The sequence below is a fragment of the Leucoraja erinacea genome, chromosome 9 (assembly GCF_028641065.1).
Source record: "Leucoraja erinacea ecotype New England chromosome 9, Leri_hhj_1, whole genome shotgun sequence".
In the NCBI taxonomy this organism is placed as follows: Eukaryota; Metazoa; Chordata; class Chondrichthyes; order Rajiformes; family Rajidae; genus Leucoraja; species Leucoraja erinaceus.
This window is the reverse complement of record NC_073385.1, coordinates 60,037,713-60,059,514: the sequence shown is the minus strand read 5'-3', so window position 1 is coordinate 60,059,514 and position 21,802 is coordinate 60,037,713. Positions and strand designations below refer to the sequence as shown.

At 43.3% G+C, this 21,802-nt stretch overlaps 1 protein-coding gene across 2 annotated transcripts in view; it reads left to right on the top strand.

Annotated features, from left to right (window-relative positions):
- Positions 1-9,052, top strand: part of zfyve19 (zinc finger, FYVE domain containing 19) — a 30,166-nt gene extending 21,114 nt beyond the window's left edge. For both annotated transcript variants that reach the window (XM_055640949.1, XM_055640948.1), the window contains exons 8-11: positions 78-160; positions 1,559-1,651; positions 3,612-3,754; positions 8,212-9,052. In XM_055640949.1, coding sequence (XP_055496924.1) covers positions 78-160; positions 1,559-1,651; positions 3,612-3,754; positions 8,212-8,284 — 392 coding nt within the window. In that variant the 3' untranslated portion in view covers positions 8,285-9,052. The remainder of the gene's footprint in view (positions 1-77; positions 161-1,558; positions 1,652-3,611; positions 3,755-8,211) is intronic.
- Positions 9,053-21,802: the final 12,750 nt, after the last annotated feature.

Below are 21,802 nucleotides of genomic sequence, written 5' to 3'. Positions count from 1 at the left end.
CATGAGGTTGATACCGAGTGTGAGACTGGAATAGATAGTTTGGAGCAATATTCATTTTCTGTTTTGTTGGCTTGCAGTATCTATGGATGACTGGAAACATGCCGGGCTAGATAGTGATGAAGAAAATGAGGAACTGCTGACCCAGCGAATTCTGAAACAGGTCTGATACGAAGTTTTTTTTTTTTTTTAATCTAGTCTTTCTTTGGGACAAGTTTGGGCAGTATGGTGGCACAGCGGTAGAGTTGCTACGTTATAGCGGGTTTGATCCTGGCTATGGGGCTTATGTGTACGGAGTTTGTTTGTTCTTCCCGTGACCGGTGTTGATTTTCTCCACACTCCAAAGATGTACAGTGTTGGAGGTTAATTGGCTTGGTTTAAATGTAAAAATTGTCCCCAGTGTAGGATCGTGTTAATGTGCGGGGATCTCTGGTTGGTACGGACTCGGTGGGCCGAAGCGCCCACTAAACTAAATACATGTTTCTATGAATACAGGGAAATGAAACTGGAGGATCATGGAATGCTGTCTTTTTGTCTATCTGTTATTTAATTTATTCTTTCATATTTTGTTTATTATTTATATGGTTGACTCTCCCCCAACCTTCACCATCGCCTCCAGGGAAGTAAGATTCAACAGAGAGTGATTTCCTATATATCAAAAACGAATTTCCTCTGTAAACTCTTCCAAAATGTGACTGCCAAAGTTAGTGCATTACACCAAAAGCCCAGTGATAGAAAATCAACCCTTGTTTTGTGCAGACTGATTATCTGAGATGTTAGCATTTGGATTTGATTAACAACTTGATTAACAAGCCAGTTTGTAACATATAGTAATTTCAGAGTCTTGGCTCAATGCTCACCCTGACTTGGAAGGGATCAAACCTTGTTCAAAGACATGGGAACACATAATCTACAACAGAAATTGGAGACCATTACACTATTGCGTGTGGTGTCTTTCAAATGAGGCACTAAACCAGAGTCCTGCAGACATGAAAGGATCCATAGCACAATGCAAAGATGAGCATAAAGGTTCTTCTGGAGTCCATAGTTAACATTTACCCCTCAATCCATATCGAAAAGAAGCAGATTATCTGATCATTTTTTCTCATTAGCTCTTTAGAGGGATTTTGCTGCCTGCAAATTGGCTGCAGTGTTGCTTGAGATGCAACAGTGATTATATTGCAATAGGTCTTTGGTGCTTGTGAAATGTTTGTTAATGTCTTAAGGGGCTATACACATGTTAGTTATGCTCTGTTAGATAGAGGGTACTGAAATGTACAGGGACCAGTATGAATTTAAAAAACGTCCGTATTTTCTAATCCGTTTTAGACCCTGTCCCACATCCATACTCCCTGAAAACTTGCTTTTTGTGTGATACTATCTTGGATAGAACTAACATTTGCAAATTGAAATTGTTGTTTCATCAATTTTCATTTGAAACTTTTAAAGCAAAATCATAACATGTTAAGAAATCTAATAAGCAGTATTAGAATACAAACATAAGTTTGTTTGCTGGTAGATTGTCAGTTATCATGTGTAGTTGACATCATTATGCCTCCAGGTAAATGAAGAAATTGCTTTGGATGAAACAAGTGGCTACAATATCCCTGTTGAGCAACCTAAACCAGTCAACCCAGTGCCTGCAGGGAGAAAGGTAACATCCATTGTTGTAAATTAAAATAAATTTGCCACGGTGAATTAATATGCGGGTAGAACCAGGTTTCACAATGTTTATCTGGCAGTAGCTCTAATTATATACCCAACTGCACTTGATTCCCAAGCTGCCTTTATTGATCTGTTCTGACAATTCATTTGAACTCTACCATTTTGGGTAAACATAGAAACATAGAAAATAGGTGCAGGAATAGACCCTTTGATCCAGCAATGCCATTCAATGTGATCATGGCTGATCACCCAAAATTAGTACTCCGTTCTGGCTTTTTTCTCCATATCCCTTGATTCCCTGAGCCCTAAGAGCTAAATGTAACGCTCTCTTGAAAACATCCAGTGAATTGGCGTCCACTGCCTTTTGTGGCAGAGAATTCCACAGATTCACAACACTCTGGATGAAAAGGTTTTTCCGCAGCTTAGTCCTAAATGGCCCACCCCTTATTCTTAAACTGCAAACCCTGGTTCTGAACTCCCCCAACATCGGGAACATATTTGCTGCATCTACCCTGTCCAATTCTCTAAGAATGTTGTATGTTTCGATAAGAATCCCTCTCATCCTTCTAAATTCCAGCAAATACAACCCCAGTCGACCCATTCTTTCATCACACGTCAGTCCCGCATGCCATCCCTGGGAATTAACCTTGTGAACCTACGCTGCACTTGCTCAATAGCAATAATGTCCTTCCTCAAATTAGGAGACCAAAATTGCACCAGGTGCGGTCTCACCATGGGGACACCAAAGAAAAGTTAATCCAACATCTGCCTTATTCCTAACTGAGAGCATTGATTCAGGAGCAGCACATTTATTTGTGTCAAATGGTTGTAGGTTAGACACGCAATCAAGACACACTGGTAATATACGATAATATAGTCATGAGGTCATAAGTGATAGGAACAGAATTAGGCCATTTGGCCCATCAAGTCTACTGCACCATTCAATCATGCTGATCTATCTCTCCCTTATAACCCCATTCTCCTACCTTCTCCCCAAAACCCTTAACACCGTGACACCCGAGAGAGATTGATTGTTAGAAAAGGCATTCGTCCCCATTTAAAATGCTACTTAAGCTTTTAAGCTTTTGATCATCTGTTAAGGGCCTGTCCCACTTGGGCGACTTTTCAGTGGACTGCCGGTGAATGTCAAGTTGCCGGCAGTCGCCTGTAAAACGGGGAACTTGAACGGCGAATGTCAGAGTGGAAAACACACGCACGTACTCGCACAAACACACACGCACAAAGGCAGTAGCCAGGGCAAGCGGGGGGAGCCCTGTCTGAAATTAACACAGTGCAAAGCCAAGGTGATACAGACACACACTGCAATGAACAGGAAGGTTAAGACGGTAAGCACAGTGTACGGAAAGTCCATTAAAAGAGGGGGGAGTAGGGGGAGGGGAGAACGTTGGAGACACTTTTGAGAAGCCAGACAACTTTTAATAAGCCAGAAATACACAGCTGTGACGTTTGGCGGATAGTTAACATTACTGGTCGGTTATCCTTGGTTCTGAAAGCTCGTACTTACGTTTTTTCCCCCCAATGAGCGAATGAAAATGACTGGTCAGCAAAGATGATTAACTAATACTTCCTACGACTACCTCGACTACCTACAACTACATGGCGGCCCCACTACAACAGCACCTACGACTACAGGATTATCGATTTTCTCCATGGTGACCAATTGAAAAAAATGTTGAAATTTTTGTGCGACCTTACTGAGACCGCGATTAGTTCCCAGAATGTGGGAACTCCTCGCGACCATGAAGGAGACTCACCAGAGACCACCAGCAGACATGTGGTGATAATGTGGCGAGCGCAGGGTCTCCTGCACTCACCTTAAAAAGTCGCCTAAGTGGGACAGGCCCATTAGAGAAGTTCAGTGTAATTTAAAAAAAATAAATGCATTTATCAAATTGCTGACTAAAACAAATTTCTAATTATTTGTCCAGCAACTGCCTACCTCCCCTGCTCGAGCAGCAGCTGAGACTGCAGACAGTGATGAAGAGCTACCTTGGTGTTCCATCTGTAACAACGATGCTGTCCTCCGTTGCCATGGCTGTGATGGAGACCTCTACTGCCATCGATGCTTTAGGTAAGCACAGCTGACAACAGTAACTATTAAATGTCTGATGTTGGATGTTGGATGTGGATGTGGATGTGGGTGTGTGGGTGTGTGTGTGTGCCAAAATTTTGAATTTAAAAACGACTGTTAAAAAAGGTGTCTTTGCCTGGCGTGATCACGGAGCTGAAGCATTCATTGTTTCACTTTCCATAGATGCTGCTTGAACTGCCGAGTATTGCTAACATTTTCCGTTTTACTTCAGATTTTCATCAATCGCAGTTTTTTTTTCTCTTTCAGTTTACATTTTATATTTGTTTTATTTTAGTTTCTGGCACTCCACGGTGCTTTAGAGACATGGAAGGGGAGTCATTAGCAGGCCAGGGCTGTATTGTCATTTAATTATCACGTGACCTCTGTTAGTCCAGAAAAACGGATATTACTCTGCAATGGTGGGTGTGGGAAAATCGGTGTTCGACCTGTACCTCCTGCACAACAGAGGTCCAGATCTGTGCAAGTAGAGATTGGCTGAAGGTGGCATTGACTCCTCTAGCATGTAAAAACATAATGGAGCAATGTTGCAATCATTTTATGATCTTGCACGATATGTCACAGCAAATGGAAAAGCACTAAGTGTAGGGAATCTGGAGCAGGATAGGAAAAAAGAATGTGACTGAAACTCCTGTCAAGAACGGAACTCACTATCAAAACATGGAGGGGACAGGGGACACAAATTTTTATGCGGGGCTTCGGAGGCTCAATCCAGCGCTAAATGCAGCTCAACTGCCTGTCTCACCGGGTTAAATACAGCCCTGTCTGGACCAGTATCTTTGGTCTGGACTGACGGGACACCAACGCTGCTTCTACGTGCTGACCATATTCAATTCAATTTATTTGCCATTTGGACCCCTTGAGGTCCAAACAAAATGACGTTTCTGCAGCCATACATTACAAACAAATAGACCCAAGACACAACATAATTTACATAAACATCCATCACATCGCTGTGATGGAAGGCCAAAAAAAACTTACCTCTTCACTGCACTCTTCCCCCGGCTGGCGATGGCGATTGTCCCACGGCCATTAAAGCCACGCCGGGTGGTGCAAGGTCGCACACCGGGTCTTGATGTTAGAGCCCCCGGCGTGCGCTCGCAGAGTCCCGCAGCCATTCCAAGCCGCGCGGGGCGTTGCTGTAAGGCCCCGCTCCAGGAGCTCTTCGACCCCGCAACTCGGGCAGGAGAAGTCGCCGTTGCGGGAGCCCTGAAAAGCGGTCTCCCTCCAGTGACCCGCGGGCTCCCGGTGCCTCCGACCGCCAGACCCGCAGTTGCAGCCTCCGAATCTCCGGAGGTCGGGCCGCAGCAGCGCTCCACCACCGCTCCGGACTCGGCCAGCTCCGCGACGGTGAGGTGAGTAGTCGGCACCAGAGCCCCCGGTCTTCTCCTGTTGGAGGCCGCTCCTCGTTGCAGCCCCAACGACAACGGAGACCTGACAAAGAAAAGGTCGGGTCTCCCGTGCAGGGAGAGATTAAAAGTTACCCCACCCCCACCCCCCCCACACACACCCCAACATATACCCCAACAAAAAATAACATAAAAAACATGGGCAAAAAATAATAAAAACGCAGGCGGGCTGCAGAGGCCGCTGCTGACGAGAGTCGCGCCGCCTACCGTATTCCACACAAGCCAGGCAGGTTAACCTGGCGGGGATGTCGCCCACCTCTCAAAACATGAGGGGGGTGTGTCCCCTCTGGTCCCCCCCCCCCCCCGGGTTTTCCGCCCCTGTCCCGAGTCACATATTACTGGGGTGATAGCCCTCAAAGTCCGAAACCTGTGCTCAGGAAATATGTCTTTGCCTGCTGTCCCAAGGTCACTGACCCCTTGTGTCCATCATTTTGCCTCTAATGATGGAGTATTGTCAGGGTATATTACTACTGAGGCCTACCTACCCAAGTGCAAGCTACTAGAAAAACATTCCCTGTTAATTGTTGCATATATTGTGGACTTTAAAATGCAGTGTGCAGTCAGTTCTGAGGCTGCCCAGTTGGGTTTCCAAATGTCAGCAAGGTCTGTTTAAAAGGGAGAAAAGCAAGAACAAGAACCCTGTGCTCTTGGTTTCACCAGGAAAGTTCTGTGGTGTTTCTTTTGAATTTTGAGCTTCAATTTATGTCAGTTCAGTAACAACTTGCAATGTACCTCTTAAGCCTGACACTGATGTGTGCATTATACTGGGAGGACATCAGTCGTATCGACACCAATCACACAAAATGAATTCTGATGTCCCATTTGTTGCAATTTCACCAAACTATGTCATTAACATGATCTTAATGTGAAGACGGTTTTGCATCATACTGCAGTTTAAAATAGTTAATTAATCCAGGTGCTTAAAAAGCTCTTGATACAATTTGTTGATGCATTGTGAATTTCTGTTGTTCTTTCTATTTGAGGGAGTTTAAGAACATTTACTAACTTGATTTACATTTTTGAGTAAGTGACAAAAGTGATCGATGAGGGTAGGGCAGTAGACTTTTTCAACATGAATTCACCATCAGAACATTTTTCCTAAGGTGTCAGAATAGAGGGCATATATTTAAATTGCGAGGGAGAAAATCTTATAGAGATGTGCAGGACAGGTTTTGTTTGCACAGTGGGTGGTGGGTGTCGAACGTGCTGCCAGGAGTAGTGATGGAGACAGATAAAAGAGTGGTGTTTAAGACACTTTTAGATAGACACATGAATATACAGGAAATTGGAAGATTTGGATAATGTGCAGGCACATGAGATTAGTTTATCTTGGAATTATGTTCGGCACAGGCATTGTGGGCCAAAGGAGCTGTTCATGTGCTGTACGTCCATCTCAATGGGTGATGCAGCATCTACGGAGAGAAGGAATGGGCGACGTTTCGGATTGAGACCCTTCTTAAGACCCGAAAAGTCGTCATGCCTTCTCTCCATCGATGCTGCCTCATCCATTGAGTTACTCCAGCATTTTCTGTGTATCTTCGATTTTACCAGCATCTGCCGTTCTTTCTTGTACATTGTACGTCTATCTTCTATGTTCTGTAGATATAAAACTATTAATAGTTCATGATTTAATACATTTAATTTGGTGTTTAAATGGACACATTATTAATTGCTTAATAGCAATTACTAACTACATTTTGCTTTATTGTGGGTGGACCTAGATCATGTACATTAAAAGACGCCCCTCAAAAAGTGCAAAATTAATAATGGAAACCTGGTTTAATAGTCAGAAGTGTAGCAATCAAGATCAAAAATAAAGGTGATGTGTGAACACCAATAGATAGTTCTTAGTTGAAATATGATATATGGTTTGTGCTTCACCTTTTAAGAATTATATTTAGACATTAGGGAGGATACCAAGTTGTGCTACTTTTATTTGAGCAAAAATGGTACAGGCGAACTGTAGGCAGATGCAACAGAGTGCATCAAAACAGGCTGATTTCATTGGTTGGTGTAGAATGAACTGGCAAAAAAACCCAGATTTACAGTATAAAGAAGAAAAAAGCCTTGAGCAGTATTATAAGGTTAACGCAGGTATCAGGAGTATTAGTGATTGGCAAGGCGGTGATACCATCACATTAAAATAGATTACATGGGTGACAAAAAAGGTGACTAAAGCCATATGGAATCAACGCCAGTGGTCATGTGGACAAATAACCAGTGTTGACAGACACAAAAGACTGGAATAACTCAGCGAAACCCTTGATTCGTCCCGAAACATCACACATTCATTTTCTCCAGAGATGCTTAACATCTGGTGGAGTGATTAAGTAAGCAATGTGGACCTGTGGAAAAGAACAAGTCAGGAGCCCATTGACCTACAAATTCGAAGGAGAAAATGGATTGAACACACCCTCAGGAAACCTGCCACAAACATCGCCCGGCAAGCCCTAAAATGGAACCCCCAAGGAAAAGGGGAAAGCGGTCGTCCCAGGAACAGCTGGAGAAGAGGTGTCCAGACAGAAATGTCTGAGAGTGGGCTCAACTGGGGAGCTCTCGAAAGAACTGCCAACAACCGAGTGAGGTGGAGGCCATTTGTCAATGGTATATGCTCCATAGAGGAGCAAAGGGCTTAAGAAGTAAGAAGAAGAGGTGCTGCCTGTCCTTCTTAGTTAATCCAGCTTTTTGTGTCTGTCTTCGGTTTAAACCAGCATCTACAATTCCTTCCTACACAATGAACCAGTGTAGGCTGGTTAGAGTATGTTCATGTTATATTTTCATTCTGTGCATTACTTGCTGTTTTAGAATGTAAGTGTTGCATTCCACTGCCTTTAAAAGATAACTGGAATGTTCACATTTAAGTGCCTGTAGTTAGATGCAGAATCCAATGTACAGAGTCCAACTGAAAAGTGTTTAGAGTGTAAGATATCTTTGGTTAAACAACTTATTTTCATACTTTTGCAAGGCTTGGCTTTGTTTAACAGAAAAGAGAACCTGCTAAAGAATTGTCCCTTTGATTTACCTCCACAGGGAAGGACATGACAAATATGAGCAGAAGGAACATAAAACATCCAAGTATAGTCAACCAAAGAAGAAGAAATGAGAGAGAGTCCACACCCTTGGCACAATCTGACACTGAAGAAATTAAACACTGCATCAGCAATTGCATAAATCCCTATCCAATTAGCAAAGTGCTACTGGAGGATTGATCATAACTCACTCTTCTGCAACAGAGTCTTGATGGACAGCATCCAAAGTATTTCTGTTATTACAAGACTCGTGTCTGCAGTGCTGTAGTAGTGGTACCTGTGCCTCATCAACGGTGATCACTACATTATCTTCTGTGGGGTGCTCGTGTTTTATAAAGTTTGCATATAACACGATTAGACAAGGCTGCACCTTAAGACTCCAAATGTTAACTTTTTGCTTGTCTAACATGTGTAAAAAGACTGTAACATAAGACTTAGATTAGTATTGACTCCAATTATTATTTAATGGAGTGATTATTTTGAACCACAATTTATCTCGTGTATAATTTATTGAAACAAGTGATAACACATTCGTGGACAAATCCTAACAATATACTGATATTTTAATAATTGCTATCGAACAAGGTTGTCATAAGCCATTACCTTCTTATTTAAACCCTCTTAGGGATTTCTATGTGTCTGCTCTTTGTACAGATGCTCTGATTCTAAACACATAACATGTTATGACATTGCGGATAGCAAAGTTGTGACATTGCTGAATAAACATGTTCCCAGTAAAATCAGGTATTTGCTAAAAAAAATGCCCTAACCACTATTTCAAAACATTTTATAATGAATGCAGCTCGTATACCAACATCAATTAAATATTGGGCCTTATTGGAGCTTGGCTTCTCCTTTGACATGTACGGTATTCAGTTTGGTTCCTTGCTAAATACAATGTGGACTTAAAATCCAGTTCCATGTTCTCATTATTAATTTTAAGTGATGTGGATGTCACTGGCAAGACCATAGTTATTGCAAATTCTTTGCTGCCAAGAAAGTGGTGGTGAGTCACCTGGAACTCATAAGTTCACAAGACATAGGAGCAGAATCAGGCCATTCATTCATTGAGTCTGCTTCGCCATGTCCTATCAATCTCTGCTTTAACAATACCCAATGGCCTCAACCGTTGTCTGTAGCAATGATTTCCTCAGATTTATCACCGTCGGGCTAAAGAAATTCCTCCTCATCTCCAATCTAAAGATATGTCGTTTCAATAATACCCTTTGCCTTTTGGTCCTAGACTCCCATTACCGGAAACATCTTTTCCACATCCACTTTATCTCGGACTTTCATTATTCGGTAGAACTGCAACTGTCCTAATGAGAGGTATTCACAGTCCTGAAGGAGGAGGGGATTCCAGGATGGAGGAATGGTGATAAACATCCAAGCTAGGGTGATGTGCAACTTGGAGGGGAACTCGCAGTGTTAATGTTCTCTTGGAACCTCTCTTTGGTGAAGAGATAATGGGGATTGGAAAGTTCTAATGGAATTGATGGGCAAGATGTTGCAATAGACTTTGCAGGTGGTATACTCAGCAACGCTGGTACCAGATCCAAGTGAATTAATGAGTTAGTGCTCAATATTATCAAGCTTCTTGTGTGACGTTGGGGCTGCAACTATATCCAGGAGTACTGAAGATGTTCCATCACACTCCCTAATCGTGCCTTAGTTGTGGAAAGGCTTTGATCTGCTCCTGTAGCCACTTTATTGACGAGACCATTCCAAGTGAGCTTCTGGTCAATGATGATGCTGGGATATTGACACGGGATATGGGTGACAGTAATGCCATTAAATGTGAAGGTTTAAGGGGCTAACCTAACAAGACATCCTTGAGATTCTGCTATTCGTGAAAACGGTGTTACATTGAGTGTCTTCCACCCTTCTCCATGGCCCTTCTGAAAACTATTCCGTTTCAGAGTTGAATAGTATAGTATTAAATGGTTATATCTTGTGTTTCCTCACCCAGTTAGTTATTTCTGTATGCCTAAATTCCAAGAGTAAGTGACTGCTCCACACTAGTAGAGGGTCAACGCATCAGAGGTATGGTCACTACCAGTACCTCTGATGCATCATCTAGCAAGCTGCTGATAATTATAATGGTAGAGTTGGAAGATCAGCTCAACCAACCCCTTTGGTCTGCTGGCCTTGTGTACTTATGAAGATTTTGTTTTAAATATGCAACAGTCATCTTGATTAAAAGCAATTGAGACTATTTATTAATCGGCGGGGAGATTACATTCACCATAGCCCTAAATAAGCAGAAGCAAAAAGATAGTGGTCCAATGGAGATCCATCTAGCATGCCATATTTCACCTCAAAACAAACTAGGCCCTGAATGCTTAGATATGTATATAATGTGCATAGTAGATAGCTCTGTTGTTAAGGCATTATTCGGACTCCAGACTTTCACTTGTTCTTGACAATTACTACATAGGGTTGTGGTATAGACCTGCGTGTATTTTTAATTTTGAAGATATGCAAGCTCTAGCGTAGTCAACGATTGAGTGGTTAAAGATGCTGCCTAATTGGGTACTCTCAAATACACCATGAAGGCCCAGCTTCCACATAGTTAGTTTGTTTTAACTGGGCAAAGATAATGTAATCTTGGATAAGGGGGAATAAAAGTTGGTCTTGATCAATATGACTGTTGAAAATTAGATGATTATGCAGAATTATGAATTGGGATACTTCTTGTACATATCACTGAAACTAGCAACTTAATGCATTGTGAGAGACTGTGTGCTGTCAATTTCCTATTATGCAAATTCGTCACAAGTATATTTCTTAGAAACCATTTGCCTCAATCGAGACCATGTTCATAGGAGCAGAATTTTGCCATTCCTGCCCATCGTGTCTACTCTGCCATTCAATCATGGCTGATCTATCTTTGCCTCTCAACCCCATTCTCCTCCCTTCTCCCCATAACCTTTGATACCCTTACTAATCAAGAACCTGTCAATCTCCACTTTAAAAATACCCATAGACTTGGCCTCCACAGCGGACTGTGGTAATGATTCCACATATTGACTACCCTCTGGCTAAAGATATTCTTCCTCATCTCAGAGTGGTGAGTCTGTGGAATTCTCTGCCTCAGAGGGCGGAGGAGGCAGGTTCTCTGGATGCTTTCAAGAGCGAGCTAGATAGGACTCTTGAAAATAGCAGCCCTCAGGGGATTTGGGGAGAAGGCAGGAACGGGGTACTGATTGGGGATGATCAGCCATGATAACATTGAATGGCTCGAAGGGCCGAATGGCCTACTCCTGCACCTATTGTCTATTATCTCATTTCTAAAGGTGCGCCCTTATATTCTGAGGCTGTGCACTCTGGTCTTGGACTCTCCCGCTAATAGAAACATCCTACCCACATCCACTCTATCCAGGCCTTTCACTATTCAGTAAGTTTCAATGAGAATATCTTCTCATCCTTCTAAACTCCAGTGGGTACGGGCCCAGAGCTGTCAAATGCTCACCATAGGTTGACCCATTCATTCCTGTGACCATTATCGTAAACTATTCTCAGCTTCTGTTATAAAACCAACAGCAACTATTGAGACATAGGATGAAATAAACCCTGCACCTCAATTTTCATTTCTGGATGTGGAAATGGTTCCCATTTTGCTGCCTTGGGTTGGCCACAGGTTTGGAATACACAAGGGCAGTTTGTCATATGAAACCATAACTTTTGCATGGACTAAAGCTTCCACATAAATTCTAGTTTTTTTTCTGAAATCCTGGTGCTTCGTGGTATTCTCTTAGTGAATTAGAATGTACACCACATAAACAGACTTTGATCCAATAGATACCCCATCATTTAGACTTAGCACAAGCCACCATGTTTCACCCATTTCAGTCAACCGTTCCATTTCCATCCCGTGTCCTTACAGTCATCCACACTCCTGCTCCACTCATTCCATGTTGTAGCTTTATAATCAATGCTTTTGCTCCCAGGTTTCTCATTGAATTTTGTGGACACTTTGCAACATACCTCAAACTCTATATACATTTGTTCTGCTAAAATTGTTTTTCAATAACTCAAAAATATGTCTCTTGCATTTGAACAGGTCTTCTCTCAGTTTGTCACAAAGCACCTCCAGGTCATAATTTAACCATTATATTATAAACCAGATCTGCTCAAGTAAAAATCCTGACATTTTATCCAACTATGTTTAATTGAAGCATAATTTATTTCCACATATCAACCAAACCCAACCATGTGCTGTTGTTCACTACAAGCAGGCAGTATGTGCTAACTACTCACAGTTGTGCAAGAATACTTGTTACAATTCAATGCTCCTAAGTACTGTCGCAGCTCAATTCAATCTAATCTGAGATTAAGGATTTGCCATGTTTTACCTTTACGACCATGATTAATATAGTTGAGTAACACTGGGCCAGTACCTGGCTCTACCATGACTACCTAACAGCGCTGATAAGGAACTATACTTTTTATAAAACAATTTTTTTAACCAGCTCCTCGAGTCAGTCATTTCGGCCACCACATCCTTGCGACCAGTGGGCAGCACTCCATATTAATCTCATCTTCCAGCATTTGGCCCTTAACCCTCCACAGATATTCCCTGGGTTAAGAATGTTTGACTTATGGACACCTTGTACAGACAAATAATCATTTTGCGGACCGGAGGGATGAATAGAGATGGAGGCATCTTCTGGCATTTCCGCATGCCTTCTCTTTCTTACTAATACTAATACAGGGCCGTTTGCTAATATATATTTGCATAGCCTTTTTGCTGTTGCTCGAATTTGTATCCTGAAACTTTTAAAACATGCATGCTGTTAACTACCTGTCTAAAAAAAGGAGCTTTATTTTGCAATCATAATTCTCCCCCACCCCCACACACTCACTCAGTCACTCCTACTCCTAATCTCATGTGAACAGTATTTGTGAAAGGTTCCCACAGTGATCACTTTGATCTGGTTCTGTCGCAATGTTCCGTAGCCAATTGTAGCCTCCATTTGCTCTGGTATTTTATTTAATTCTTCACATGTTTAAATTATAATGTTTTATTTTTAATCATGTTGTTACTCGTGAGCAAGCACCAAGGCAAATTCCTTGTATGTATACATGGCTAATAAAATTTATTCAATTCAATTTAATGGTGTTGAGCAGGGCTGGACTGATTTTGTGGACCAAGTCACATGATGGAGAGCTCAGCAACAAATGATTGCCGCTCGCTCTACCCAGCCCAAGCCCATTGGAATGGCAATGATGATTAGCCAATGGATGGTTATGGTAGTTTGATTCCAACAGTTTAAAAAATAAGAACTTCCCGCAACCTCATCAGCCCTACAAGGAAAGCAATGGAGGAAAAGCCTACGATCATTAACACCTAACAAGTATAAAGGAAGCTTGAAAAGTCTTAAAATGCAAAAAGACATTCACTGAGATGAACTTGTCAGTTCATGTAAATGTGTACCTGTAAATGTGTATATAATACAATTTATTTGTTGTCATTTGAACCTCATTCAAGTTCAAACGAAATTTGGTTTCTGCAGTCAGACAACAAGAAATAGAAAAGAACCAAGACACGACACAATTTGCACAAACATCCATCATAGTGAATCTCCTCACCGTGATGGATGACAAAATCTAATCTCTCCCCTGCTCTCCCCATTCTCCTCCCGATGTCAAAGTCAAAGCCCCCGGTGGGCAATGGTAAATAAGTCCCGCGGCCATTAAGGCCGAGCTCCGGGTCTTGATGTTGGATACCTCGGCGGGCGCTAGCAAGTCCCGCGGTCATTAAAGCCGCACTGAGCGATGTAAGGCCCCGCTCCAGGTCATTTTCAGCCCCGCACCTCGGGCGGGAGAAGTTGCCGTTGCGGAAGCTCCGAAAATGGACAATGGACAAACAGGAAATACTGGTTGATTAAAATTCCTGGGCGTTAACATCACAAACATGTATTTGCATGGATGCACTCACATCTCTATTTGCTCAGAAGGTTAAAGAAGTTTGGCATAAAACCAAGTACTCTTAAAAATGTTTATGTAATAAAAATCCTGACTGGTTGCAACATATCCTGGTAAGGGTGGAACGAGGCGGGTCCCTCCAACAACATCTCCAGCTACGCCAGTGGATGCCAGCACCCAGTACCTGAGCCCCGGAACGGTGTTGCAATTCACCAAAGAGGTGGGCATGAGAAGACAAGATGACGGGTCAGTGACTTTTTAAGGACAATGGAGCTCAAACTGACATTGCTAATCGCTGGACCGGGTGCGACGGGCCACAATGCACAAGTGGGCAGACAACGGGGGTAAAAGCGTACCCAATGTCATGCTCAACCTGATGGCCACCATCATGTGTGGCTGCAATCGGCGGACCGTTGAGCAAGTGTCACTACCTGCTGAGGTTCTACCTGTCCCCAGTGTTGCAAAGGATGGGCCTGGAGCAGATGCCACGCAATGTGCCAGTCAGCTGGACATTGCCGCACCATCTGTCGTTCGTGGAAAGTTTCTCCTGGACCAACACCTTTGACCGCAAGTCCATTGGGCAGTGGTCAGCATGGAATATCCTGCAGGCATTGCAGGGAAATAACTCCATGGATCCTGTGGCGTGGTTCCCAGAGAAGACTGCCCAGCTTGTCTGGCGAAATGCGTCATCGCCAGAACTCACCAACAAGCACCAAACTCGCCGACAAACACTACCCAGCTTGGCTGCCCATGAGGGGAACCCTCCCAGTCAGATCCTTCCTGCACTGTCGGAACCTCATTACCTCCATCTACTCACCTGCCTTCCTCCGACCACAACCCTTGCCGTGTTTTCACCATCCCCTCTGACCTCCCGCTTTCTGATATGGAACGGTTGGTCCTCGGCAGAGGCCTCACCTTTGTTCCCCTCCGCCCCCACCTCAACGAGTTCCAGGTCCACCACAATGTAGAGCTCTTCTTCCGTCGCCTCCACCTCCGTGCCTTTTTCTATGGGAAGGAGTTCTCGCCACCCAGTGATGACCCATTCTCCCGTCTCCACCCGACCCCCTTCCTCTTGGATTCCCCCGGATGGCCCTCTACCTTCTTTAGACTTATTCATTTCCAACTGGCTCAACTTTTCCGCTCCCCTTACTTACTCAAACCTCTTCCCCCCGGAACGTACAGCCCTCCGATCACTCTGCAGCAACTCAGACTTGATAATCAAACCCGCCAACAAGGAAGGTGCCGTGGTAGTCTGGCGCACTGACCTCTACCGTGTTAAGGCCAGGTGACAACTCTCAGACACCTCCTCCTACTTATCCTTGGACCATGACCCCACAGACGAGCAGCAGACCGTAATATCACACCATTTCTGATTTAATTACTTCGGGCTCTCTGCCCTCTTAAGCCTCCAAACTTATCGTTCCCCAGCCCCGCACGGCCCGATTTTATCTTCTCCCCAAAATCCACAGAACTGTCCTGACAAACCCATTGTTTCTGCTTGTTCATGTTCTACTAAATTAATTTCAGCATACCTCGCCTCCATCCTATCCCCTCTGGTCCAATCCATCCCTCTTCTTCTTATCAAGTCCACACGCAAGATTAAAAGTTGGTCAGCCAGAGCTGAACACACTTCTCGGCATCTGCATACAATGGTGTCTGCCTTGTCGCTTCTTGTGTGTGGTGGTGGAAAGATTGATGGAAACAAGGCCATGACATGAATGCTCCTTCCTTGACCCCAATCCCTCCCTGCCTATGACAATAGACAGTAGACAATAGGTGCAGGAGTAGGCCATTCGGCCCTTTGAGCCAGTGTGATTCAATGTGATTATGGCTGATCATCCCCAATCAGTACCCCGTTCCTGCCTTCTCCCCATATCCTCTGACTCCGCTATTTTAAAGAGCCATATCTAGCTCTCTCTTGAAAGCATCCAGAGAACCTGCCTCCACCGCCCTCTGAGGCAGAGAATTCCACAGACTCACCACTCTCTGTGAGAAAAAGTGTTTCCTCATCTCCGTTCTGGAACTTACATTTCCAGGATATCTTACATGTTCTTCGTCTCTTCAATTACCTGTTTTTCAGGCCCCCACTCCCTCATCGTTAATATCGATATCTACATCTCCATCCCCCACCAGGGAGGTCTAAAAGCCATCCGTTTCTTCCTCGATCGCAGAACCAGCCAATTTCCTCCACCTAGCAGAGCTGGTCCTTACCATCAACAACTTCTCCTTCAACTCCTCCCACTTCCTCCAAATCCAAGGATTAGCTATGGGCATTCGCTTGGGCCCCAGCTATGCCTGCATCTTTGAAAGGTACATCGAACAATCCCTGTTCCAGGCGTACACTGGCCCTATCCCCGAACTCTATTTCTGCTACATTGACGACTGCATCGGTGCTGCCTCCTGCACCCATGCAGAACTCACTGACCTCATCAACTTCACAACTAATTTCCATCCTGCACTCAAATCCACTTGGACCATCTCCGGCATCTCCCTACAGTTTCTGGATCTCACTGTCTCCATCACATGAGACAGACTATTGACCAACATCTATTTCAAACCCACTGACTCCCATAGCTACAGTATCTAGACTACTTTTCTTCCCACCCTGCTTCCTGTAAAGACTCTATCCCCTACTCCCAATTCCTCCGCCTATGCCGCATTTGCGCCCAGCGTGAGATTTTCCATACCAGGCCATCGGAGATTTCCTCATTTAGGAAACAGGGTTTCCCCTCTTCCATTTTAGACGAGGCCTTCACTAGCGTCCCCTCGATATCCCGTAGCTCTTGTACCCCCTCCCCCCATTCATAACAAGGACGGAGTCCCTCTTGTCCTCACCTTCCACCCCATCAGCCGCCGTATGTAGCAAATAATCGTCCAACATTTTCGCCACCTCCAACGGGACCCCTGGCAACATTTTCCCATCTCCACCCATTTCTGCTTTCCGCAGAGACCGTTCCGTCTGCAACTGCCTAGTCAACTCGTCCCTTCCCACCCCCTCCTCAGGTACTTTCCCCTGCAACCGCAGGAGATGCAACACCTGTCACTTTACCTCCCCCCTCAACTCCATCCAAGGACACCAACAGTCTTTTCAGGCGAGGCAGAGGTTCACTTGCACCTCCTCCAACCTCATCTACTGTATCCGCTGTTCCAGGTGTCAACTTCTGTACATCAGTGAGCCTGTCCCGCTTACTCCAGCATTCTTTGTCTACCCCCAAATCATTCAACCGGTTTGGCTTTATGAAGTTACGTCCCACTTTTTAAAACTGTATTATACGATTGAGTAATTAAAGTACATGGGTTGAAACTTAATGTTTAAGAAGGAACTGCAGATTGCTGAAAAATCGAAGGTAGACAAACGTGCTGGAGAAATTCAGCGGGCGAGGCAGCATCTGTGGAGCGAAGGAAATAGTTGTTATGTTTAATGAGGTGTCACCACAGCCATTATGTGTTCAGTTTGGAACTGTGTATAAAAGATATGGAATGCATTTTGAAATGAACTCTGACAGTGACAGGCTGATTCTGGCATGTGGCCAAATTCTGGCGTGGCTAAAATAGGCACACCCAATTTAACTTCCTGATTGATCAAGAACAGAATAAATTTCAACCGAAGGTAAGAGAAACTCAGCAGGTGTGGCAGCATCTATGGAGCGAACGAGATTGGCAACGTTTCGGGTCGAGATCCTTCTTCAGACGTTCTCATTCTATGACATGTCAAAGTGCGTTAAGAATCATGCCACCTTTATTTCTACAAAAATCAGCTGAGATTAATGAACATGGAGATTTATTGACAAAGCACTGCTTCAAAATTGTAAGTTTTTTAATGACATTGATAATAATGTAAGAATTTTCCTTATGAAAAAGTACTGGATGTACTGTATGTTCAGACACAAGAGATTCCATGTTCTTATTATCTCTATATGCATTAAAGGCTATTATGTAAGAATTTCCTCAACCTATTTTATGGTTGGGTTATCAGGCTTTTCCAAGTGCCCAGCAGATTATGAAAAAGGGTCTTGACCCAAAACGTCACCCATTGCTTCTCTTCAGAGATGCTGCCTGTCCCACTCAGTTACTCCAGCTTTTTGTGCGTATCTGATATTTAAACCAGCATCTGCAGTTCCTTCCTTCCACTGACACTCTTTAAAATATTCAATTGCTTGATTATTATTAATTTGTCTGATAGTGGCCTTTACTAATTTTTTTTGCATTTGCTAATAAATTTGCTTTCATGGTGACTGGAATTTTCCTGAAGTCCTCTCTCCCAATCCTAATTGACAACTATTTCTGCAATGTTATTTGTGTTCTCTATAGCGAAGACCGATTCAAAATAACCATTTAATTCATCTACCAACTCGTCTTCCACTTTTAATTCCCCAAACTCACTTTCTGTGGGACGGGAACTCAGTTAATTATTTTCCTTATTTAAATGCTTATGGAAATTTTACTGTTTTTATCTTTCGGGCTAACTTTCCCTAATGCTCTAATGTTTCCTTCCTTGGTAGTTCTCAGTAATTTGTTGCTGTTTTATTTGCAGTACAGTCTTTTGAACTGTGCAATAATATGCATTTTCTTTAAGTCAGATAGTGTAACATTTTTAATTCACCATGGGTGGTCTGGGCACCACTTAGTGAGTGAGAGAGAGAGGAGAGGGAGTACAGAATTGTTTCCTTTGACCCTTTCCAACTAACAATGAAGCTTCACTTCCACACTAATATTACTCTAACCCAGTGGTTCTCAACCTTTTTTCAGTGATGTACCCCCTGTGAAACACAAACATATATAATAGAGAGGCTGGATCATCCAGTGTATTATATGTTTTTTGTTGTGTCTGCCCGTGTTCTAAGGAGGTATTCCACATAGTCCTGGGCTTTTTGGGGATCGGTGAATGAAGTTTGTTTGCTGTTGTAGGCCACCAGGAGTCTCGCTGGGTAGAGCAGGCCGTTCCTGATGCTGGGTTGGTCCCGTAGCATTTCTCTGGTTTAGTGAAGAGTGTTCTCCGTTTCGCGATGGTTGGTGGGTAGTCGGGGAAGATCTGGGTTGTGGCGGTCCTGGGGGGTTAGGCCACTCCTTCGGTCATCCCCCTCGGCTCTAGAGAGACAGGGACGATTGTCTGGCCACGGGGTTTCCTGAGGGCTGCTCGCGGGCGTTCTGTGTGTCTGCCATAATTGATTAAACGACTTCTGAACCTGCCTGGCATCTGGCGTTTTCCTGACCTCATCCAGGCCATTACAGGATCTTTTCACCTTGGTATTGGATGTGTTGGATATCTTCCAGGGTATGGTAGTAGTGTAGACGTATTACAAAGGGCCGGGGATGTTTAGAGGGTGCGGGTCACTGCTGGAAGGTCCTGTGCGCTCTGTCGATAAGTGGTTTCTCCTCCAGAGTGTCTCCTGCAAGAGTTGGACAATAACATTTCTCGGTTTGGGCCCTTCTTTCCCCTTTCCTGATGATTCTGACATTATATCTTCTCGATCTGCCTCACATTTTGGAGTAATCTTTTCTAGCTCCGAGTTGAGATGAGTCACTTGTTGTTGTAGCATGCTAACACTATCCGAGTGAGGTCGATGTCCTCTCAAGCTTAGAGATGGAAGTTTGTAAATCTCTATTAGCCGTGGTTATTTCCTCTCTTAAGTCCGTGTAAAAATTCTTGATATGGCTATCGATGGTTGTGCATAGGTCGCTCTTAATTTGGGCTATCTCAGTCCCTAGCACAGCGATAGCAGCTGGCACAGCCTTGTTGGATGGGTCTTCCTCCTCCTCCTTCATCTCATCCGGCATCGGCATGTCAGGCAAGGGTGGTGCTTGGTCCAGGCCTAGTTTGCTTGAATTGTTTTTCTTGGTTTTGATCTTCCTCATGTCAACTTTGTCTGTCCTGTTTGTGTAAATTTTGTTCTCTTGATAACAACATTTCAATAGAAGTCTTAATGTATCAGCATTATTGTGTATTTAAAAAAATTAAATGTTCGGAGCTATCAGGAAACGCTGTTACTTTTTCATCGCTCAACAGCGCCCTCCCCTTGCTGTCGGACAAATCTGCCAACAAATTCAAGCCTAATGGTTTAAGAACCACCATTTTAATGGTCTGTGAAATACATTCAACCATTTTCAGATGGCACAGTGAAGCGACTGATAAAGGTTGTTGCCTTACAGCTCCAGCATCCCAGGTTCATCCTGACCTCTGGTGCTGAATGTTTGCACGTTCACCCTGTGACTGTTTCCTTCGGACGCTCTGGTTTCCTCCCATGAAACAAAGACATGCAGAGCTAAATTGGCTGCTGCAAATTGCCCTTCGTGTGCAAGTGAAGGATAGAATCTGGCGGGAAGAAAGTGAGAATGTGGGGATAATTAAGTGGGATTAGAGTAAAAGGATGCTTGATTGTCAGAGTGAATTTATGTTTGATAAAGGTCTTTATTCATACTGTACAAATTTATAATTATGCGATTTAGGAATTAGAGCTGCAAAGGGACTTGGGAGTGCTGGTACAGGATTCCCTAAAAGTTAAATTTTGAGTCAAATCAGTAGTAACGAAGGCAAATGCAATCATAAGCATTTATTTTGAGAGGGCTGGAATACAAAAACAGCAATGTAAAGCTGAGACAAAACAATGTAAACCTTTTGTATGTGATGAACATTAAAAGGTAAAACAGTTCAGCACAAGAACAGACCCTCCACCCACAATGTCAATGAAAACATACCAGCATGCTAAACTAAAGTTAAACTCCTTTGTTTCATGCGATCCGTATCCCTCCATTCCCTGTGAAGTGGCAGATTATTATATCGTTCAAGAAATTGCTCCCCCTAGCCACTTAGGAGGCAACATGGGGTTAGGAGAATGTCGTATTACACATGTGTGCTCTCCATGAGACTTTCAGAGCTTCTCGAAATGTAAATCTTCATAACACAGTCTTTTGATGAATAGTTTCTTTATTGTTTAAGAAAAACAGTAAGATATTCATCCAACCTTCTTTTATTCGTACACTTTAATCTTCGTCAAACTTCAGCATGTCACTTAGAAACATTAGAAAACTCCTCATGTCTCAGCAAAACTCCACATGGTCGAAGGATATCCCTCCAACCATTTTGAGCTCCAAACTAAATTTAACTAGCTAACAGCTTCTGCGCAAGAGAACCCAGCAGCAAACACGCCTTCGACTATGTAATAAATCCCACCCACATAGTTACAGGCAGACTATATTTAAAGGCAAATGTTATAATTAATGACACACAAAATAAAGCTAAATGGACACTACCTGTATATCCATAAGCTAATGCTTACAAAAGAGCTATTGAAAGTGCAGGTTTAAACTTGCATTGATTTTGTATTCTTGAATCTTCTCCAATAGTGTTGCTGAATCATTACTCCATTGGTTGCTGCTCAATCCATCCCGGATATATACTGCCAGATAGATTCCAGTATATTTCAACTGGGCAGCTGATGTTACACGTTCAAATGGATATTCCTTTGCTCCATCATAGTGAATAAAATCTGGACAAAGATGCATTAAACCAGTGATGTGTCCTATGCCTTGAGGAGGGAGAACTCCTAAAGAAACAAATAGGAGCTTATACCTGTGACAGAAATATAAGAGGTATAAAGTTAATTGAAAGTGATTGGGTTATTGGAACACTTATCACAGGATTAGGCACTCAGAGTCACAGTCGT